This window comes from Polyodon spathula, chromosome 19 (assembly GCF_017654505.1).
Source record: "Polyodon spathula isolate WHYD16114869_AA chromosome 19, ASM1765450v1, whole genome shotgun sequence".
Lineage (NCBI taxonomy): Eukaryota > Metazoa > Chordata > Actinopteri > Acipenseriformes > Polyodontidae > Polyodon > Polyodon spathula.
The window spans coordinates 22,231,622-22,254,541 of record NC_054552.1 but is presented as its reverse complement, the minus strand read 5'-3'; the positions used below and the strand labels follow the sequence as shown (position 1 = coordinate 22,254,541).

The 22,920-nt window shown below is 39.5% G+C and overlaps 1 protein-coding gene across 4 annotated transcripts in view; it reads right to left on the bottom strand.

The window, feature by feature from the left end:
* Nucleotides 1–1,829: 1,829 nt before the first annotated feature.
* The window catches only part of LOC121294818 (casein kinase I), a 71,955-nt gene continuing 50,864 nt past the window's right edge, over nt 1,830–22,920 (bottom strand). Inside the window, exons 5-13 of one of the 4 annotated variants that reach the window (XM_041218925.1) lie at nt 18,721–18,872; nt 17,559–17,793; nt 16,176–16,261; nt 15,989–16,073; nt 15,542–15,690; nt 15,211–15,315; nt 11,741–11,851; nt 10,940–11,046; nt 1,830–4,477 (exon numbers count right to left, since the gene is read on the bottom strand). In XM_041218925.1, coding sequence (XP_041074859.1) covers nt 4,423–4,477; nt 10,940–11,046; nt 11,741–11,851; nt 15,211–15,315; nt 15,542–15,690; nt 15,989–16,073; nt 16,176–16,261; nt 17,559–17,793; nt 18,721–18,872 — 1,085 coding nt within the window. In that variant the 3' untranslated portion in view covers nt 1,830–4,422. The remainder of the gene's footprint in view (nt 4,478–10,939; nt 11,047–11,740; nt 11,852–15,210; nt 15,316–15,541; nt 15,691–15,988; nt 16,074–16,175; nt 16,262–17,558; nt 17,794–18,720; nt 18,873–22,920) is intronic. The other 3 variants (XM_041218927.1, XM_041218928.1, XM_041218929.1) reach the window with 3 other exon arrangements.

The following is a 22,920-nucleotide window of genomic DNA, read 5'->3' as shown; positions in this document are numbered from 1 at the left end:
CATGAAAATCAGCTATAGGAGTGGTTGTATCTTAATAAAGATGACCAGTTTGTCGATAAAGCACAATATTTTCCATTACTCCCCGCACTTCTGTTCTAGCGGAATTATAAATAACATTTTTTTTTTAAAAAGAGAACAAAAGGAAGAAATAAAAAGGAAGCATGTTGGTAATGATTTCATAGGTATTGTCCATTAGCCATCTTGCTGCCTTAAGACTAAAAAGGCCATCTGTACCAGGCCTCGCACGATTACAGTACTGGTGTTCCTTTCAAGGTAAACATTAAGCAAGCAATGTAGTGCTGTCAAATTCACCAGCTGCATTATACAGCATGGCCACTTGGGTAAGCAAAAAATAGAAGTTTACAAAAAAAAAAAAAAAAAAGAACCCACTCACATATTTTCCAATTCACATTTAAAAACACTTAAAAAAAAAAAAAAAAAAAAAAAAATAAAAAAAAAAAAAAAAAAAAAAAAAATAAAAAAAAATACAGTTCATGTTGCAAACTTGCAAGGTGTGGCCAGCACAGACGGGATGGCAATCACCACTTTTAGAACTGCGTTCACAAAAAGGTAACCCTCCAATACACATTCATTCAAAGTTTGAGAAAAATAAGAAATGTACACGAGTTTACAACCATGGTTCCCCCCTTTCATTCAGTTTTCCCAAATATCTGATTTTTTCATCTTTGTAAAAAAGATCCCAATGATTTCAATTTCTTTTGAGAGACATTTTGTTTACTGCCTGAACTGGGAACCGACACAACTGAGCTCCAGTAACAATCAGACCAGCCCCCCAGTAAGAAGATCCCCCCTTAAATTCATTTCAGCATGCTTCTGTATCACTTCTGAAAGCATGTTGGTACATTTATGAATTTGGTATTAGCTATTTTTATCCATTTTCAATAAGCACTCTATTCCTCAGCAATGAAGATCCTGCGAGGCATTTCTAAGTGGCCAGCATTCATTAACCTGTACTAAACTACAAGATCTTCTCCCCCCCCTAGTTCTTCCTATGCAAGCCTGTGCAACCAAGTTCCCGATACCTCTTAATACTGAACAGTGTGGGACATCAGAGTGCACTGAGGTTAACCTAATCAAGTACTGCACTTGGTTTAACTGGTATCAGTCTAAAAACACTATCAGTTGGCCAATATGTTTGATACAAAAAAATAATAAAATGTTTCACTTTAATTTATAAGGTTAAAAAAAAAAAGTTTCTCATCCCCTGATCTGCATGTAAAATGTATTAATGGACAATATTTACAGAATAGAATTCTCCAAAGCAAATCCCTCTACAGCATTGGTGTTTTAACATTCTCTCAATTAGTCAAACATTTGTACATACATTTATACGCACATACAGACATGTTTCAGGAAAGCACATCGAAACTATTTAAAGTTTATAAGAGCTGTCCTCAAAGATTTTGGCAGTACGAAGATGAGGGATTGAGTCAAACTTTTAAAAAGTAAGAAAAACCCAGCAAGTCCTGTTTATTGTTTTGAGCGACAGATTTACTTATTTAGTGAAACATTTACAGATATTTTTTAGACAATAACTACGTTATAAATCAGCTATACTTAACATGATTACTTGAGTCTCTCAATCAGATAAAGGATTTGGCTGTATGTCAATACACTTTAGTGACACTAGGTGGGGCTCATGTTGGAGAATCCATCCATCCATTATTATCAACCGCTTAATCCTTTACTGGGTCCCGGTGAGCCGGAGCCTAACCCGACAAACACAGGGCGCAAGGCGGGACTACACCCTGGACGGGACGCCAGTCCATCGCAGGGCACAACACACACACTCTCACAGGGCAATTTAGAGTGACCAATCAACCTGAACAGCTGGAGGAAACCAGAGAAAACCCACATGAACACAGGGAGAACATGCAAACTCTACACAGACAGAGCCCCAGGCCAGAATTGAACCCAGGAGCTGTGAGGAAGCAGCGCTAACCACCACGCCACCATGTCGAGGAATTATGGTGGGGAATTAAATGTCACATTATCTTAACGGTAAAGCAAAAATCAGGGCAACATTGCAGGTCACAGAGGGGCACAGGCCCAGATTAGCCGACAACAGACAATGTTTTTTAAAGTAGGTTTAACTAACACAATGAAGCACATACCGAGGAAAAGCAGGCACAAAAACACATGCCCGACAACTCCTCTGGCTTTCGCACTAATGACATCTCTCTCTGACAGACAGGACATTGCCCTGAGCGTCTATGGCACAGAAAGCAGCACTGGTTTGAACCCAGTGCTAGGTGCTAAGCTCAAATATCCAACAGACAAAGTAACTACTTTTGGTTTCCACTCGCTATAGACTAGGGCTCACTTAAACCATGTCTGGGTGTCAAACTGAAGTAAAATAAAAAAAAAATAAACGCATCAGGCAGCACTGTATCTGCCAGAATCTGCCTTTACAGGTACGTATGTAGAAACCTGGTTACATGCATGAAAAGCTTATCAATTTGTATGGTACTGGCAACATTACTCAATTAGCTTAAAAATAAAAAGGCATACACCTTAAACTGCCCTTCATTTTTTACATTTCTTCTAAACCCACGCCTTGTGTACTACTAGCTGGCCCCACATTTTATTTGCATGCATATACAGAAATCACTATTGATTAAGTATTAGATGCTGTCTTCTATGCAAAGGAAAACAGTGCAGTGCAATGGGACTGCAGTCCTAACTGACCTCAACTTGTAGATTGAACCATCACTGTGCCAGAGTTGGCAGTGGGCACCCATATGAACAGCTGACTTCACAATAAACAAAGTCTTTTTTTACTCACATTCTTTCTATCTCCTTTCTTTCTTTGTTATCACACAAATGATCTCATTTAGTACTATTCCTGTTGTGACCACTATCTGAATAAAACAACCAGGATGTGTTATGTACTTAATTCTAAAAATGTACTGCTACATGCTGAGAATTAGGTTTAGGATCAAACTGTGCGCCTGTGGTTAACAGTAAATGAAAGACCTATTAAATAAGCAATGTAATAGGCCACTAACCAGGGTCCATATCGGAGTTACTGCTATTAAGCCAATAAGATTTTAAAACAATATGTCAAGTTTCTCAGAGGGTTCAGTTGTCAAAAGCACCACTGATTGCCCACAAAACCTGTTCTTTCTTGGTGAAGGAAATGGCGCAACTGAAATCAGGGATGTTCAATTCCACAGCAATTACTTCCTAAATGTTTTTGTTCTTGTTCAGTTACTGGGTAATTCAGGCACGTTTGAACTGGGGGAAGAAGATTTTGGTTAGTTTTAAACCCTGTCAGGTAATCTTTTTTTATTTCTGAAAGAGAATAATGCTGAAAGACTTTTGACAGAAATGCAAACTGCTGCCGGGGCAGGGTATGTCAGTGTATGTGCCTTCATCCCCTCAGCAACCCGACTGCTAGATCCACACCAAGGCTTTCACAATCGTAATACACGAACGGCTAGAAAATGACAAAGGTGATGCAGTTTTCTTGCAAAGCCACTACGACCTTAAAAAAACAAACCAAAAAAATCATCACAACTTGTGTATTGTAGGGCAGATGCGATTTGAGCTGCTGTACCATCTCGCCAGTTTTTCTGTCCATCTGTCTACGTCAGCTTGCATGTTCTCCATTCGCACACATTCCAGGTCACCCCCACCCCCCCATTCAGTGCGAACAGGTCCTGATAAAAAGCATGACTTTAATCCTCATGCAGTGTAGCGGGTCAGCTTTCTATGTGCATTAAAGAATCCACCTAAACAATAGGCATTCTGAAATAAACAGAAATCCTTTGGGGCGAAAAATGAAACAGTAGATCACAAATGGTTCTCACAGTATATACGCTACATAACTATATAAATGTATGAAAAAAAATGTGTTTCTTGACTGTCAGTTTTAGTTTACTCTCTTTAATTTAAGCCAGGACATGCCCCCCCCACCCCCCCGAGATGCAAAGTCTTGTTTACAGTGAGGTCCTGGGTAGACCGAGGAGAACAGGGGGAGGGATGTAGGAGGGCACACCTCCCCTTTAAGGTAAGTCATTGTCTTTCTATATCCCCAGTTTCTTTCAGTGACACAGTAGGAGTACCAGCCAGGAAAGCTGGAAAGTCATTTCAGAGGCCCCTTGTAAACTGAACTGCTGGAAAAAAGACATTCAAATAAAAATAATAAATCAATAATAAGACACGGTAAGAAGTGCAATCCTGCCTGAGTGGTTTGTAGATCCTCTATCCCAGCAGAAGGCTCAGGCTTGAAGCAATAAGAGATCCATTTAAAAAAAAAAAAAAGAAACCAGACAATTTCATTTCCTTTGGAGACGAGCAGATTGGAGCGTACACGCCGCTCGCACACACAGGTCCCTGGAGAAAGAGGTTGGATTTTTTTCCTTTTACTTTTTATTTAGATTTCTCTTAAAAACGGCGTCATTTGTGTCTCGGCGTGTTCTTCTTCCTTTTCCGCTTGAAGAAACAGCAGCACCTGAGGGAGACGAAGATGAAACTGGTTAAAAGTGTTGCGGGTCTCGCTGTACAGCAAGCCGTGGTTTTATCCGAAACCGTTATAGAAATTCAAGAGCAAGTAGCTTCAAATTCTTCTTTTTTTTTTCTGTCCCCTTACCTTGATGCCTGCAATCATTCTGAGTTGTTCTTGCTGTAATTACTCAATAGTACTGTGTGTGTTTATTTATTGAGTGTTAGGGTGCTTTTACTAGGACCAGTGCTTTAGTTCTATTTGCCTGCCATAAACATGTCTAAGAGACTAGATGAGCCAGTGCCATCCAGTGATCAGCTGCTTTGAATAAGGGCAGTTTTTCTGGCAATACACTACTGTGCACTAGATGGTGTGGGTGCTTACTCATATAAGACTCTTTGGCTGATCTAGCCTGAATTATGTATGTCTATGGCACACAACTAGAACTGAAGAGCAGCTTCTTAACCCCCAGCCAAAACACCTTAACACAGACTTCTGAACAAAAAATCTATACGAACCGCACAGAACAACTGCAGACAATAACTCCGAAAACAGCATTTAAAGCCACTTACTTTTTAGGCAATACTAATCAAATTGATTTAATAATAGCAAACACATATTTGGGGTCTGAAAATAATCATTTTTACCTACATAATATTCATCTCTAGGTAAACATCTCTAGCACCTCTACTATCCTCATACCAAAAACACCACAGGTTTAGAAGACTGATCTCAATCCTCATAACATGAACACCAAGGGTTTAGAAGACTGATCTTACTGTGGTTTTTTGGAGAACATATTTCTCTGTTTTGAACCTAGTAAGGTTGATCATCGGCATACATGAGATCAAATATTTCCATGTTGAAAAACTGTCTATTAAAGACTAACTGCATGAAGGGATCACTATAAAACTGAAGAAAGGGCTCAAAGGTGCTTTGTGAACTGTCCACCGATCTAAACAGATTGGGCTGGAAGAGATACTGCATCAAAAGGCACAATCATTTTCACAAGCCTCTTCTGTACCTCAGCAGTTCTACATGTATACATAAAAAGAAAGAAAAAACACTAGAGAACATGAGTTTAAAAAGAGCATGCACACGATGTGAAGAGCTCCAGATGCACACGGTGTGAAGAGAAAGCTCCAGACTGTGACATACAGAAAGCGTCAGAGTGGATTACAGGTGTTCTAGACATCTCTACAGAGAAGAAAGAGCAGGCAGGCCGGCTTGGAGGAATCTACCCACATACAGGACCCTAGAAGCATTCAGTGCCAGCAACATGGCAGGCTGCTCTGGCAAGCACAGATAGAGAAGTGATAAAAACAGCATTAAAGAGTTTACAGCTTCAAATGACATGTCCATCACTCCCGTTAACTTTTTATATGAATTCTTATGTACAGTTAACCCCCTCTCTTCTGGTAGAAGAGTCTTCATGTGCTCACTTTGGGAGGACAAGAGGAACTCAAAGTATCAAAACAACAGTGTTGTGTGAAAAACGTTTGTGCCGGTTTTCCGGTGATACGAATGAATTAACTGCTTAAGTATAATGAGTTGCATTCATATTAAATGTCTATAGATGACTGAGGTGACGTCATACACTACCTAAAGGTTTTGCAGAGCGTCTAGTGCAAGGCTACTGCAAATAACATTGGCTTTTTTTTTTTTTTTTTTTTCTGTTGCTGGAAATACACACTAGGTGGCACTGTGTTCATCCAGTCATCTGTGGTGCAGAGCAACAACATTACAGAACAAAAGCAGCTACAACTAAATGACTGGCCTTGAAGCCAAAGCAGTTGACATATTTGACCAATGGCATTCATCAATTGCATAATGAAGCGATTTACTCTTTAAGGCTCATTTACCCTCCTCAGTCCTTAAAATCGACGTTGGGTTTTCTTTATAAATCTCGCAGTCATTTTAGGGATGACTTTAAAATGGGGGCATTACAGAGGTCTTGACTTTAAAAACAGCTGCATCCTTGAGCCAAATGAGGATTTTAGTTTGCACAGCACTGCAGCATTCAACAGCTGATGCAAGTATTACAAAAGTATGCATTTAGATCCAGTGGGCACATTCCGTTGAAAACAGCGAGTCAGCCCCTTCTCGGAGGAATCAGCTGTGCTGTTACTTTGACCGATACCGATATTAATGCTGTGTAGGTGGATTGTGCTGAAAGTGCTGTTCAGTGAAAGATACTTTGGTCTACTGAGAACAAGTATGTCTAGATCATACATCCCCAATAACAACTGCAAACACAAAACCCATCTGTATTGCGATAATAGATATACAGGATATCCATGTTAAAAATATGTAAGGGAAAACATTGTGACTGTACTTGGTACTACGCTATTGTAGCATATCATAGCTTTAAGGGTACCTGGGTGTACTGAATGACATCACAGTGACACCTACTGTACACAATGAATGGCAATGCACTGCAAGATGGATTTATTTTTCTAGGTTTATATTAGCAAATGTCACTGTCTGGTATCTACTCTCTAATCTATGGGATTTTACATGCTTTTCTGCAAATGTTTAACTAAAGACAATGAGACTGAGGTTCTGTAAAACTATAACATTAGGGGTTCTGTAAACAAAATATAAAGCATCCCAAGGGGCATAATGTAAGCCATATGGTATCAATAATCAAACAGCTATGCATGGTACAAAGCAAGTGCCTTATAATAATGAAATAACCCTGTGCTTACCACCAGGTTACAAGTCCTACCTACTAGGGAAATACACAGCACTTAACCCACACAAACCACCTTGGAAATACAGCACCAACATCCCTCTGCACCTCTCGCTTTTTAAAAACCAAATTGTGAGAGCGAGCAAGTCAGACCCAGAGAACTGTTTGGTTTTATTTGTAAATCCCAAAGTCTAGTCTGGTCCACTCCCTGTTTGTGTGGACTGGAGAGAGGGACTCACCACAAGTTGAGCATTTTCACGCAGCTACAGAGAGTGTAAAGAGAAAAGACAAAGAGATTAATACACAGAGGTGAGATGGGACTGTCCTCATGCTAGCCAGACGTGCAGGAGAGAGAGCGAGAGAGAGAGAGAAAGAAAAAAAACAGAGATTTACCCAGGGCAAGTGCCAGGACTTATTCGGTTGTCCCACCTACTGCAGTTCGAATATTCTTTCAAACTCAGTTCTAAAGCTAGCACCACTACCTCTAAAATGTACCAGTTGTGTAACTGTAGGACTGTTTAACATGTTGGCAATCCTGAAATGAAACAACTTGCTCAGAAACTTGTTTTGTTGTGAAGATCGAACTATGTGAAATACTGGAGCAAAGTTAACAATTTTGCCCTAAATTGCCTTTTTTTTTTTTTTTACATAAAATCAGCACTAAAGGTTTTCTTTGGGAAGGCATGGCTTCCTCAAAATAATAAAAATAAAATAAATAATTTTCTTTCATGGAAATCTATCCTAGCTACTGTTTATCTAGCTTCTAAATTCTAGCCTGCTCTGCACTCTGCAATTTGCTTTTTAAACTAATAAAATACAGCATCTATTACAATATAAATGCTGATTAATGGCTTACAATTGCAACACTACCCTTTAAAACGATGCTCATGCCCTTTCTGTCACCATAAACTGCTCTCTGTTTCATCTTATGCTATTAACCAAACTAAAACAGGCAGCCCAGCAATCAGGGGATATTGCTATTTATGACATCCAGGATTCAATGATTTGACAAGCACTAAACTCATTTTGAACTTCTATATATATATTTCAAACCACAGGTGCCTCCTACAGCACAAGCTTGGTCTACTGACTTGACCCAAACCTGTTAAGTCTCGGGATTCCTCAAGGGAAATGAGCTATGTTTTCACAATGAGATATTGGAAGAGATCAAGAGCAGGACTTTCTAAAGCAATCACAAGGATTTCCTTTCTGTCGCTGTCTTCTTACGCTGGGTAGCAATATACCTGTGTTACAATTTACATGGTTATTATAAAACACATTAGTAGTAATAAAGTGGGAAAATCAATTTGGCTCTGGATTAGGAACATTTATATCACAAGAGAACACATCAAAAGGAACACCTGCACTGCATTATAGAGTGGTCAGGCTGGCATCCCGGATAAATCCCTTTGGAGTTGGACTAAAAGCAAAAGAGATCATTCGAAAAACAGCAGGCAGCAGATCACACAACAAACACTACATCAGATCAGCCCCAAAACCAACATAATGAAGTATTTGTGGAGTTTCACCACTGGGTTGGCATGGTTTAGGCTGAAGTTGCCTGTACCATGCTTTTGGCTAAACACAGCTGCTATCAATACATATACAAGGTCCCAAAAGCAAGAGGGTGATTTCCAGCGCTTTTGGTTTCCTATTGTAAATTTAAGCATAAAGATCAAGGGCGGTACATGCGTGTTCAGGAAGGTCCACTGCCACCCCATAACTGAGCAGGAATCCACTCTAGCTCAATAAGGGTTTTTAGTCACTGTTTAAAGAGAAAGAAAAGTAGGCTTTTGTTTTAATGGAGGGCACATATGTTTTGTTTTCTACAGAATGAAACAAAGCTGAACATGCCAATGTATTCTACCGTTTTAAATTGGTATTTTCCATTATGGATCCATTTGATGAAACAAACGATGGTCATATAAATCTTGCAATGCAGTGATGCTGTTTATACACTAGGTTTGAATAAGTTAGCGATGACACACTCCAGCTAGACGCAATTATGTCTGCTATCAGACAAGGAGGCAAATTAGAAAGCAAGTTCACCAAACTACCAAATGAACTCATCTTCACCCAGAGGTAACCCAACTAATTCAAAGTATCGTTGGGGTTTTGGAAGGCTGATAAAGCAAACCAGTCTGCATTGCACAACCCCTGCTTAATGTACAAGCACCTTGTTAATACCACTTGTTTCCTGGTATTCAGACTCAGGCACAGATCAAATTAGTTGTCAAATCCAAAATTATGTTACAGGTGTCAGCTACAGGGAATGCAACAAGTTATGGTGTTAGTCCAAGAAACTTGTTTGCCTCCACCTGCTAAGTTTAAAAAAGTACATATTTTATCTACAAGGGGGTTGTAAAAGGACTTAATGATCACCTCTTGTAATTTTAAAATGCTAAAAACATTGACTAATGCCAAGCAGGACTGCAGCAGGTTCAAGAGACAAAGTGACCAGCCCCATTCTAGAGGTCAATGAATACCAAGAGCACCAGTTTGTCAGTCCATGTTTTGATAGTGTGCCAAAGCCCCACTATTCTGTTTTGCCTTAAGGATCTCAGGCTTTTAAATATTTTACATGTGTCAGAAAAACAGGGATGTATCAATTGCATTTCATTTGATCTTTTGGTTTCATGTTGTAACCATGGAAACCTTTTTGTTCTTATTTTTACATTTGAGATGCAAATTGGGGTCGATTCATTACTGCTGTAACTGAAGCAACATGTTTATTTTTTATTTTTTCCTGTAAATGATTATCAAAGGAAAAAGCTCCAGTTGTTAGTCAAATGCTAGGTCTAAAATGTTTGCATTATCATATCAAACTAGGGTTTGAAGGGATCTTGTGTAAATCAGTGCACAGGAAACAAACTTCTCTCCGCTTTAAATAAATGACAGAATCAGTTTTCCTGTCTTTCCTATATTTATCCAGGCTCATGAGGTGGTGAGTGTACCAGACAAGCATTATATAAACCATGACTGTTTCAGTGTCAATATTCATTTTATTAGCCTTGGTTGTGTACATGACCCAATAAGGTATTCTAAATCAATTTTTATTATTGTTTAAATTTAGTTTTTAACTATTTTAAACCCCATAAGAATGTCCAATTCTGTTCCCTCACCAAAGCAACTCCCAACAACAGCTCTGGATAACTGAAGGTCAGTGGACATCCTCTGATACCACTGTGGCAGCTGGAGCAAAAGCAGGCTTGTTTGAGGGTTTCCAACTTTACAATAAACTACTAGTTCCTTCCATGATCATATCAGACTAAAGATATTCCAACAAAAATGACAGCTGGAATAAAAATAGCTATTCAAATAACGGACATGAGTTAACAGAGATTTAGCAAATGCCTTTGTAACGCCTAATGAGAACAAATGAATTAGAAGATGGGTAAATAAATTGTTCTGTAATGTGGCCTCATGAAGAGATAAATTCCCTGCACAATTAACAATCACTTTACCCAGCAATTAAAAAAGGCAGAATTACAGAAACCAGGAGGATGTATTAAAACAGTAGATTTGGGAGCAGCTTGTGGATAATTATCTATCTGCTGGGAACAGGCAACTCCCCCACCCCCAACTGGAACAAATGCATACCCAGTTGCAAAATACTCCCTCCCCTTGCCAACCACATCACCCTCCCACCCTGGCTGTTTTAGAACGGAGAACACATGGAGATGGGTGCACACAGTCATGCAGAAGCACATACAAAGTTGCCATCACTGGAGAGATCCAGGCAGTGCTGTGGAAAGGAGTAAGGGTCTTTCTGTACATACTTAGCCTCGTCCACCACCTCCACCTCCGCCTGGGCTGTGATTGGTGCGCTGGAGTGGGCAGCCAAGGGGTCGTCTGCATTCAGCTCTCCATTGGTCGAACTGACAACCTGTAGTAAGTGGGAAGAGGAGCAGGCGCTCAGGATTGAAGACCAGTTTCTAGTAAGAGTGCTAAATACTGAGTTCCAACGTAAAGCAACATTTATATTAGAGGCTTAAAAGAGCAACTTGGTATGGGTTTGAGTTATCTTAACTAGTTTCACTCCGTATACTTTTTTCTTTCTAAATCAAGCCTTTGTGACTCTTCAAACTGTTTAATGCACCAAGGTTGCCTCAATATAACTCATTTGCACATCTGGTACACCAGAATGTAACCAGTAACACTATGCCCACAGTGGACATGAGAAGTGCCACATTTGTTCTGCGTGGTATTTCCTTACTGATGCATTTCATAAACAGAGTTCTATAGTGGGCTGGTTAATAGCTACACTCTGGTGTGTTGATGTTACCATAAGAGCTCTACTGAGGACACAGCGGTGCTTTAAGGATGTGAGAACACAAAACAGAAAATACAAAAAGTGAATCTAAACAAGTAGAATGCATTAGTGAAGATAACCAATCGCAATTTTCTTACCCCCGATTAACTTAGTAGTATTTTCACAGCACCATTTAGTTACGGATTGTATTCTTTCTGATGCTTACATCTTATTCACAACACCTACAGTGGACTTACCAGCTGCTCCCAGTTCACACCTACACAAAAAAGACCCAAAACAGAAGGGGCCAAGTCTTGAATGTGTGTACCTGTACTGATCCCCCGTGCCTGTCCGCGGCCAGGTGGGACGTTAGGTAAGAGGTATTTGTCTGCCGATTGGGCTGCACTTCCCAGGCTCCTCTGCGGTCTGAAGAAGCCGTCTGCTCGGAGGGTGTTAGTGAGTGCAAGAGGGGGAGGCGAGTGGTGCAAAACCGGGGTCATGCAGCACAGCAGCGAGTGGAGCCCAAGCAAAGCAATAAGAGAACGTGTTAGTTATTAAAAAAGAAATCAAACAAAGAGCTGGGCAAAGCCTGACATAAACACTGCAAGAGAACAATGAGCTATACCACAGGGTTGGTGGATATTCTAGTGCAGAGTTGTGAAATATTCATTCCTATGGCAGGTGCAGTGGCGGTAACCTTTTGATACTGTGCTAGTTTAGTGGTATCCAATGAGCTTAACCAATGCTTGGTATGTTAAAGGCTTACCGAACAGAGTGTGGGGTTTAGAACAAGCCCATTGTTTACAGTAAGTCTTCTGTGTTCTACCCTAACATTTGGTGCCAAGATCAAAGCCATGTCTCTATCTATTCAGCTTATTCCAGCTCATCTGGACCAAATTCTGGGATGGCGTTTCTTCCATTTGCAGTTAATGATACATCACACCACGTGTGATTGAGAAAAGGGTTCGAGTGTAGGTGTTGTGTGGAGGAAGAGAAGAGCTGTGAAACTCACAACCCACATAGGAAAAATGTGTCTGAAGGTGGGAAAGCATGCCCATTTTGAATCATCTTATTTCTCTCCATGTGGGGGTTAACAAATTGCATTTATTTTAAATCTTGTGTCAAGAGCTTTCTAACAATTTTAACGACAAGTGACTGATGTAAGGGGTTGAACAATTCCCCCCCGTGGCCCGAATAAGATTATTTTTATATTTATTATTCATGTTCCCTGGGTCATTAATAAAACTATTGATTTGATTTGAACAGATACCCATGAATGAATTTGTAGAAATTCAGACAAGGCAACTCTTCAGCTGAACATCACATTGAAAAACTCAATTCTGCCAGTTTCTGGGTATCTGTTCGGCATTCATTCCACTGTAATTGCATTGCAATTATTACAACTAGTTATATTGTCAGTACTGACACCCAGTAATACATATTAAAGTTCATGGCTTGTGTGAGGATAACAAGCAACAGCAATTACTGTGATTTGAAGATTACTAAGTAAGTAACATATGTGCAGTTTTTATTTCCCAGTTAATATAAGAGTGGCAAACCAAAGCTCCAAAATCAATTTCCTTACTTATCATTTTTATTATGTAGAAGGTATTTTTATTTTATTAAACCTAAAAGTACAACACTACGGATACAATAACTATAACTACTGCTTACTGTGCTGCAGGTCAAACTGTCTTCTTGCAGCTTGACCACACAGGAAGCAATAAAATATTTTAACTTGCAGCGTTGTGTTTTAAATTATCGGCACGTCCCAAATTCAAATATATCTGTTTTAATTAAAGAAACAGGCAAGGGCCCAAAATAACAAACACAATAAAAGGGAGGTGTTGCTGGTAGTAAAATGGTACAGTAATTAAATTGATGTTAAAGCCTTGGTTATCACTCCTTTAAACATATGGCATGCATTCTCTTGTGACATGAGTAAGTGGACTTAAGTTCTCTGTAAATGGTTATTAAAGGTAGATCCAGGATTGAACACCTTCTCAGTGTAAGCAGCAGAGTGGTATAAACAGCTTGGCCTGACTGCCTTGTGAAACAATCACGCAACTCAAACCGTGCTTTTAGCAGCCTGATAGGGATTTAAAAGCGGTTTTAAAATCAATTTCCATTATTAGCATCTGCGGCATTGTCCATGCTCCTTCTCCTGGAGTTCTTTCTTTGGCATGAAAATCGCTTTTTGTACTGCAGATCAGTTTTACACTCATGTGTCCTACTACACAGAAATTGATTAGATAGAAGAAATTGTTTTTAAAAAAAAAACAAGCAAAAGATGTTCAACACAGGAAAAAGGGCAACCAGTTATAATGCTAAGGACAGGTAAAAAAAAAAAAAAAAAAAAAAAAGGATTTGGTTAGCAGTCCAAACATTAGAACGTGCTCATCTCTCTTCTCTGGCAAGCTTTAATATAAATGTGTTCCCAGCGTGAACCCACAGGTCCTGGGAAAGCTGATACAGCGCGCTGCAGAGCTGAGAAATGAGGGATCGCCTTACCTGCTCAGGGCGTCCCCATTGCTTACTGATCAATAAGCAGCGTCCCGGTTGCCCCGCTTCCCATCTGTCACTGATGTTACAACAATACACTGGCAGATGTCTTCCCATTATTACTTCTTTAAACCGGTCTTAAAATCTCAATGTATTTTTGTATTAAAAGCTACAGTGCACCACAAATCAGGTTAAAGTTTGCTCAAATACAATTCCTTGCGTTTGTTTATTCAATTTTTTCAGTTATGCGAGGTCGTTTTAACTGCAAAGACAGCTTCTTACAATTACATGATGCAACATGGACACTGGAAAAGACTTGAATGTACAAATGAATGAAAAATATATATATATATATATGCATGTAGTGAACTTGGTTAATCAGTACACTGAAGGCACTAGCTGGAATGTTTGATTCAGCTTCAAATAAAAGTCTTACCTTTATATACAGCCCAGAGACTGGTTTATTACTAAGCAGTGAGGGGAAGAAAGCTTGTGTCCCAACAGCTGAAATGCCCTTTGTGAAATGTAAACTGACTGTGGTTTTGTGATACTGTAGGAGTTCACAGCAGGTTAGCCTTTGGACGTGTGTAGTTAACTGGCTCCAAGACTGGGACAAGGCAGGTTTTAACATGAACACCATTATTAAATCATGAAGCATCTTTAAAAACACCTTGGCTTACTCTCTGTGATTTTAACAATTACAGATGTATACAGGCATACAATAACAGGGTACATTTTGACAGGAAGAGATAGCAATCATTTAAATTGTGATGCTATCGTCACAAGATATATAGGTTTTGGGTGAAAGTAAACACCAACAAGAGACTGGGTTCAATGCAAACTGGGCAGTGCACATTTCAAAGCAAGATATTATCGTTAAAATGCAATGAAAACATGAAAAACTTATTTTGTAACCAAATTGTGATACATGATGCATCCAGTGTCTTTCTGATGTTTTGTGCATTTCTGTACTTTTAGAAAGAGAATTTTAAATTGTCACGAATAAAAGTACATTTTAGTATCAACTATCAAGTTCTTGATTATGAAAAAAACTGCATAATTTCTTGGTTGTAGGAATGATAAGAGAATCAACAGCCATGTGAATCATAGGAGACACAGCGATTGGAAAAGACCACATTGTGTTTAAATGTGCAGCGTTACCTCGTTATAATGTAACCCTTTACTGTACATCTGTTTATAAAAGTGGTCAAGGCTCCCATTTGCCCCATAATGCCAGCTCAGTAGCACTGGATTGTAGTGTGCGAGTGCCTTGGGCTCAGTGGATCGTGTACCCACCTGGTTGCGGAGCGGCTGTTGGGAAGGCCGGTCTCTGTGGGCGTGACTCTCACGTGTGATCGCTGATGTTCCCGAATCCACGTGAACCGACCCTACCGGCGTGGGCTGAGTAAAGAGACAAGCAGAGGTTCTATGTAAAAAGGAGTGAAAGGTTTCTTCATTTTATAACTGAAAACTCATCTTATTTATATAACTCAGCCATATAAAAAAGTACAGCATTTGTTTTGCAACATTTTCCAAACAAATGCAAATGATAACCACACAAAGAAATGACCCAGTTACTGGTGGTTTTACAATCAAGACACAACAATAAATAAAAGTAAATACTCACAATCTGCCGTCCGACCCAGTCGTAAGTGTAATCAAAAGTGTAGCCTTTCCTCTCAAACAGCTCAGTAAACAACGTCCGTAAATATTCATAGTCTGGCTTTTCAAAGAAATCTAACCGTCTCACATAGCGCAGGTACGTTGACATCTCTTCTGGAACAAGAAAGAAGAGAGTTATAAAACCACAGTTCTTCATGTTTCTAATACAGCAAGACATGGTTCCAATCACTTATTTTCCTCTTAAACTGAAATCCGCACACACACTGAAGAGGCAGATATCTTCAAGAAGCGATCGAGAAATAAATATACGTTTACCATAATGTCTAATGTCTCTTCTATAGTGGAAAATGTGAGATCTATGAAGAAAAAAAGACCATTATTCCTGTCAAGACATGTTTGCCATTCCTGTTGGTATTGTGCTGATGAGAGCCAAACTGTGGTGAGAACATACCTGGGAAGTTCTCACAGAGAACCTCTATGGGAGTGTTTCGTTTTGTGTCTCCGATCTTCTGATAGCGTTCCTTCAGGGTGTCTGCCTACAAAACAACACAGATTCATGGAGGTTCAATTAGCATTTCACAGTTTATAAAACCAGCAGTTTTTATTAGTCAATTAAGCAAAAAATCTGTAAAACATACCTTTAGCCCCTGCCAAGGAAGACTGCCCCGGAGAAAATACATAAACATATGGCCTAATGCTTCCAGGTCATCCCGCCGACTTTGTTCTTTGGAAGAAAAAGATCAAGCAAGATGTCAAACCCACCAACACAAACCATTTAAGAAACCCTACATTTCAATAAAGCCCTTAGTCGAGTTCAGAGGCTCATGTAATAATGGTATGTTAAAGGGGTTGTCAGAATGTAGTGCCTGAATGACACTGGACAATAAGGGAAGAGAGCTAACAAAACAATTCCAGTAAATCTTACCTAATAGGAATTAATGTCATTTTGTAGGCGTCTCATTCTCTTGTGATATGTTATGATAAAAGATCAGTAGATTTTTTTAATTGTGGAAAAAAAAAATACATATTTACCATAAGGTGTGCATATGTTATAATGGATAATATAAGTGACATGGCATATTAGGTAATATTTACTGGGACTTTTATATAATTTTTTTTTTTCTAAATATTTAGTGTGCCCAATTTTTTTTTTCTCCTCACCGCAGCAATTTCCCACACAGCTCAGGAGATCTGCAGGTTCTGTTGGCATCCTCAGATCCCACAACCAAGCCAGCTTCCCCTTTTACACCAGGTACTTGACAGCAGATGTCCATGAGCTACCGGTCTCTGGAGGACAAAGGCCAGCCCTGCACGTGTCTGCTCTGAGCTCACTGGGTCCCTGGCCAGCAGGGTTTGCTGCAGTGCGATGAGGAGAAACAGTCCCTGTCGGTTTTACCTCCCAATGCAAACGCTCCCTTTTGAATCCCCAGCAAAGACCCATGACTCTGCACAGCCAGGACGCAAACCTGCACTGTATGACTCACACTGCACACCACTTGACTGTGCTTCTACCAGACGTGCCACTCAGGGACGCCATTTACTGGGATTATTTGTCAGCTCTATGTACTTTAAGACACATCAAGTTTATAAACCAAATGACTCTACTCATTTAAATGGCGTGCATTTCCCCAGGATATTTTCCTTAACTGAACTGGCACAGCAGTTTGCAACTAAATAGTGTTTGCTTTGTTTGGTTTCGACTTCAAATATGGCAAATATTGCTTACTCTGCGCAACATTACAACCCTCACCACCCTACACACTGAAACAACAAACACAAGCTGTTCTTTGGAAATATATTAGCTGCTGTTTACAGTGCATCAACAAGAAACAGTCTGGAGTCACCTAGGAAACCTGCTTTGCAAAGCTGTCGAACCAACCGATTCACAGGCGAGGAAATCCTTGGAGACAGTTTACTGATAAGGAGCCAAAAGGAGAAAGTTTTGTGATTTAAAAAAGCAGAAGCCTTGAACCAACTGAACTGACAGCAGCACCTATCTCCCAGTATGGGGCAAGACCCACCTTTCCCTAGATGTGTGTTGATGGACATGTATCTAGCAGTCCCGGTCAAGCTCTTGTGTTCCCGGTAGGGGATGTGTTTTTTGGTTTCAGGGTCTATGTACTCCTTGGCCAGTCCAAAGTCTATTATGTGAATAATGTGTTCCTTCTTGTTGCCCTGCCGTCCAATGAGGAAATTCTCAGGCTTCACGTCCCTGTATATCAAGTTCTTTGAGTGCACGTACTCCATCCGCGAGATCTGCAGAGAAAGACACAAAAGTAATATTTCAAGAAGATTAGCAATAAAAACTGGCAAACGTCTTCCTAAGGACATTTAATATATAATTTAATACAGAAGCTAGAGGCATCAGCTTGCATTTGAGTACCAATCTGCTGCTTTTCCTATGATTGACATGTTTTCAATGCAGATTTAATTTTTGTGACCTTACGAAGTGGACCAGACATGTAGCATTGTAGTATCTGCAAGGAGTGTACGATAAATATTCTTAAACTATATTGCCACACAAAACCAAAATTCCCCTTTACCATAATGAATGTGTTTTCCATAAAGGAATATCTGAAACCTATGAAATGTTAGCAATATATAATAGGTAAGATGTACTGGATTTACTCTATTAGCACCATGTATACTTTAATGGTTATTAAGAGAAATTAGAGTACACTAGTTTTAGACATAGCAAATACTAGCCTAGAGTGAATGTGTCAAACTATTGTTAAACATGTGTTAACTATTTGTATTTCACATACGTAGAGGACAGAACTTGTGAAAGACACTATGAAAGACTTCCAGATCCTTGTCTTGATTTTTTATAAATACTACTGTACAATAAGGTCTGTGAAATATGGTTTATACATAGAAGGAGTGAGGTAATAAGATCTGCCAGTGTTTATGATCATTAGAACAGATTCCTACAGTATGTTCATATTACAGGGGTCAAAATACAGCAAGTCTCCCATTGCATAGCTGTTTGATCCATTCCTGGTGTTGATCTTCCCATAACCAAAAACCGAGATTTGTTATGTCTGAACCACACAACAACATTTGAATTGGTAATTTCCAACAAAATCAAAAGCTCCCAAGTGCTGTGTTGAAATGACCGTTAAGGGTCCAGATTTGTAATAAAATAACCGAAATGCATTAAACCAGTTCCACAACGAGACTTACCAGTTGTATGGCTATCATTAACACAGTCTTGAGTGAGAAAGTCCTGTCGCAGAGGTCAAACAGGTCTTCTAGGCTGGGACCCAGTAGCTCCAGGACCATGGCATTGTACTTTCCACAGGGGCCAAAGTAAAACACCTGGGGCAATCCCTCTGCTGTGGGACAGGGATACAAGGAGACAGAGTCAGCAGCACTCGAAAAAGAGGCTGGACATTCATAGGACTGCTAAGTGAACTGAATCTTTCACCTGCACCATTCGGATTTAAATATTTATTATTTATTTTTAAAAAATGAATACACATAGATGGAACGTTTTGAACCTTCATTAAATTCCAACAAGCACTGCTTCAAATGTATCCGGTGGTGGGGAGCAAAAATGAACACTGTACTGGTATTGACGCCTATAACACACTTCTAAAAATAAACGCTGCACAGAATGTTTCTCCCCTTTCTTTAATGAATAATCTGATGGGGTACCAGGCTGATTACATTTTTTAAAACTGTAAAATGGTACAAATTATACTTTTGTTTTCCAGCTAATTCAAAATGAAAAGACTATTCAAATATTCACTCAATTTTTAAAGAACATCCGAACATGAAAAATCCACGTTCGTCCCAGCACTACTAATACTGTGTAGGTTAGCTGAACTACCTTCTTTCCTCCTCTAGAGGGCAGGGCTAGGTTGCCACACATTGACAAGGCTGTTTGTGAGAACGCCTGAATGTCCACCGGATCGATCAGTGGGACCCAACCGTGTCTGCTGGTTTTCATTCCAACTGAGCTCTCAGTCACTTAACTAGTCCCTTAACTGAACTGATAACTTGCTTAATTAAACCTTCATTGTTTAACACTTAAAACAGTTGCAGAGTTCAAGTTACAAAATGTTATAGCTAACTTGAAATCTGCAGCTATTTAAGAGCTGAAAACAGGTAAAAAGGTCTAATTAAGTAAATTATCAGTTAAGGATATTTCTTCACAGTTTACTCCATATACACATTAGTGTTGTACACATTAATAGAGTGCCTTAAGGCAGCCCACAAAGCCATGCCCACAAAGCCATGCCACTTGCACTGTCCTTCTCAGAATCACAAATAGCACGGTCTCGGAACTGTGGCTCCCAACTAGGAAATGAACTGGAATCCAATAGCCCAGTGCTGCACTGTGTGCTTATGTTGACAATACAATCCTCTGGCTTGAAATGGAGACAATGAAACCAATTTCTCTTAATCAACTGGAACTTCTTATTGTATGTAACTTTGCTTGTAGTCTTATTCTTTGTGCAGTTCTGAAAACTTTCTAAACTAGAAGCATTTTGAAATACAGGAACGGACTTCGATGTCTAGGGAGATCATTTTATCAAAACCACAAATATGCAATTGATGCGTATTTAAATAAGTTAAACATTTATAAAGGATAGGTAAAAAAAAAAAAAAAAAAAAACTAAACAATTTAAGCTTTACAATAAATACATTGTACGGGCCTATAACACATATACATAGGAAGAACTGATGAAAAATAAGCAGTAACCCAGGTGAGTCACTTTCCATTTTACTGAAGAACTGGGCACTTAGACACAGTATAGATTCTGCACAGTACTTTGTAAGGTTAAACAGGGAGTTGTCCTTTAGTTCATCTAGAGTTCAGCTTCATTTCAGCAGTGCAAGGTGTCGGCACAGTAATCTGATGAATACCAGCAATAGTCCTTCCGCAATAAAAACCTGTTAATGATAATAATAATGTATTTTTATATAGCGTCTTTCCAAGATACGAGACTAGGGTGTGTGAACTATGCATCCGCTGCAGAGTCACTTAGAAGAACATCTCACCCGAAAAAGACTGAGCACAAGGTTAAGCGACTTAAAAATCAGGGTTACACAATGAGTCAGTGGCTGAGCTGGGATTTGAACCAGGTACCTCCTGGTTACAAGCCCGTTTCTTTAACCACTGGACTGCACAGCCTCCTATGAGGTTAAGTCATATGTGGAAAATCTGTGGGAACCTCCTGCTTTAAAAACCAACAAATGACACCAAGCTTTCCTCCCATTCTATGGCTTATTATTGAACACACTGAAACTACTGCTCCAGCAGGAGGAGCCTCAGCCTGCCATTGGTAACAGAGGCTGGTTGGAAACGATTAGCCGTCATTTTCATTTTAAAAATACTAACTAGGGACACAGGCCTCCAGGTGCCAAATCACAAGTGACAGAACAATGGCTCCATTTTCAAAACCCCATTACTGGTTTTACCATTTAATTTTGAATGACTATATTTTGAATTTCAGCTGATTTTCCTATCAGGATGCTAAAGTCACTTCCTGTGTAACAGATAACAGGGTCACTCCTTAGCCCAGGAAGTGATTTTATATTAAATAAATAAAACTAATGTTTGTATATGTGCAATAAGACTTTGACTGAAGTCTAGAAAACCTCCGGTCTACACAGAAATGTACAGTTTTCCATCAGTAGTTACAGCATGTAAACACCGATAACATTTGTATTTGCAGTTTCCTTAAGCAGCTCCCACATGACTGTCATCAACTTCTACGCAAGTGTTCCAGCAGCAGCCACAACATATATTGCATTCTCTCTCTGTCTCTCTAACTACCGTTGGAAACAGCAGTTGTTCAATGGCAATATTGTAAATATTACAGTAGCCTCCAAACAAAAAAGTTTAAACTTGAATAATCTGCATGGTGATAGGTAGATTAACACAAGTGATGCACAACAGAAGAATTGCTTTGACATCAGGAGCAAGGTTTTACCATCTGCTGCCTATATAATACAGCCTCTGCCTGGATCTGGACAGCTAACAAAACCCAGCCGATTTTCCTCCCTAACCTGTAGAAGCTCAAAGACTGATGCAGCGCTGCTTATAGGCCCCCAGCCAAGACCCACAGTTCGACTGAGATTGTAACCACTTACGCTGCACGTCACACAGTGAGTGCGGTAAGCCACTGAGGACCGCTGTCCCTCTCCATTACTGAACACTTAATTCATAACATTTTAAAAATCTAATAGTACCTTTATCCTAGATCATCACACCTGTGTGTGCGTGTGTTCAAGCCCACAGTGAGCACCGAGCCATTCAAGAGCAGACACAGACCTGTACTGTTTAATATGGAAATAACAGCCCTGATTTCCCTTCACAGGAAACCAAGCCATTTGCAGTCAGGTAATCAGGGCTTGTGCTCCGTCTCCTGCATTCAAAAGTGGGAATCAGTAGATATAGAACTAAACAAACACTCTCCTTCTAAAAGTCTCTTTGTCAGGCATAGCTGATCAGCTAAAAGAAAAACAATTTAAGTGGCAAATCCGATGGCTTACAAAAGAAATAACCTTCAAAATGAATACTCTTCAGTAGCATCCGTGAATGTAATGCCGAGATGACATGCGATCTGACCTGTTTAAGATTCAGCCAGCATTATGTGTTTTCTGTAGCTGTCAGGGAGCAGACGGCCCTGCATGGGTTTGACCCAGTGATTAGACTCCTGCTTACATTTCTCATGATTAACAACATCCAAAAGTTTAACCTTGGCAGTCTGCCTGAAGGACTAATAGCCACAAGGCCTTTTTAAAGTGTTCATTCACAACGTGGACCCCAATGATTGTGTGTCTGTCTGTCATCACACTGTCCACGGTGAACACGACAACTGCCTTAAATATTCACTGATCTTCTCCAAACTTCTAATCGCGGCTCCTGTTCGGACTGTATTCGAGTATAATTGAATGTTATCCATATAGTTGTATTCTCTCTCTGTCTCACTCACTGCCGTTGGAAACAGCAGTTGTTCAACTGCAATATTGTAAATCTTACAATAGCCTCCAAACAAAAAAAGGTTAAACTTGAATAATCTGCATGGTGATAGGTGGATTAACACAAGTGATGCACAATAGAAGAATTGCATTGAAATCAGGAGCAAGTTTGCACCAACTGCTGCCTACATATAGTGGCTCTCAAAAGTCTTAGACATTTCCACATTTTACTGTGTTCCAACATGGAATCAAAAAGGATTTAATTAGGAGTTTTTGCCACTGATCAACACAAAAAAAAAGTCCATAATGTCAAAGTGAAAAATAAAATCTACAAATTGTTCTAAATTAATTACAAATACATTGCTATGACACACCTAAATAAGCTCTGGTGCAACCAATTGTCTTTAGAAGTCACATAATTAGTTGAATGGAGTCCATCTGTGTGCAACT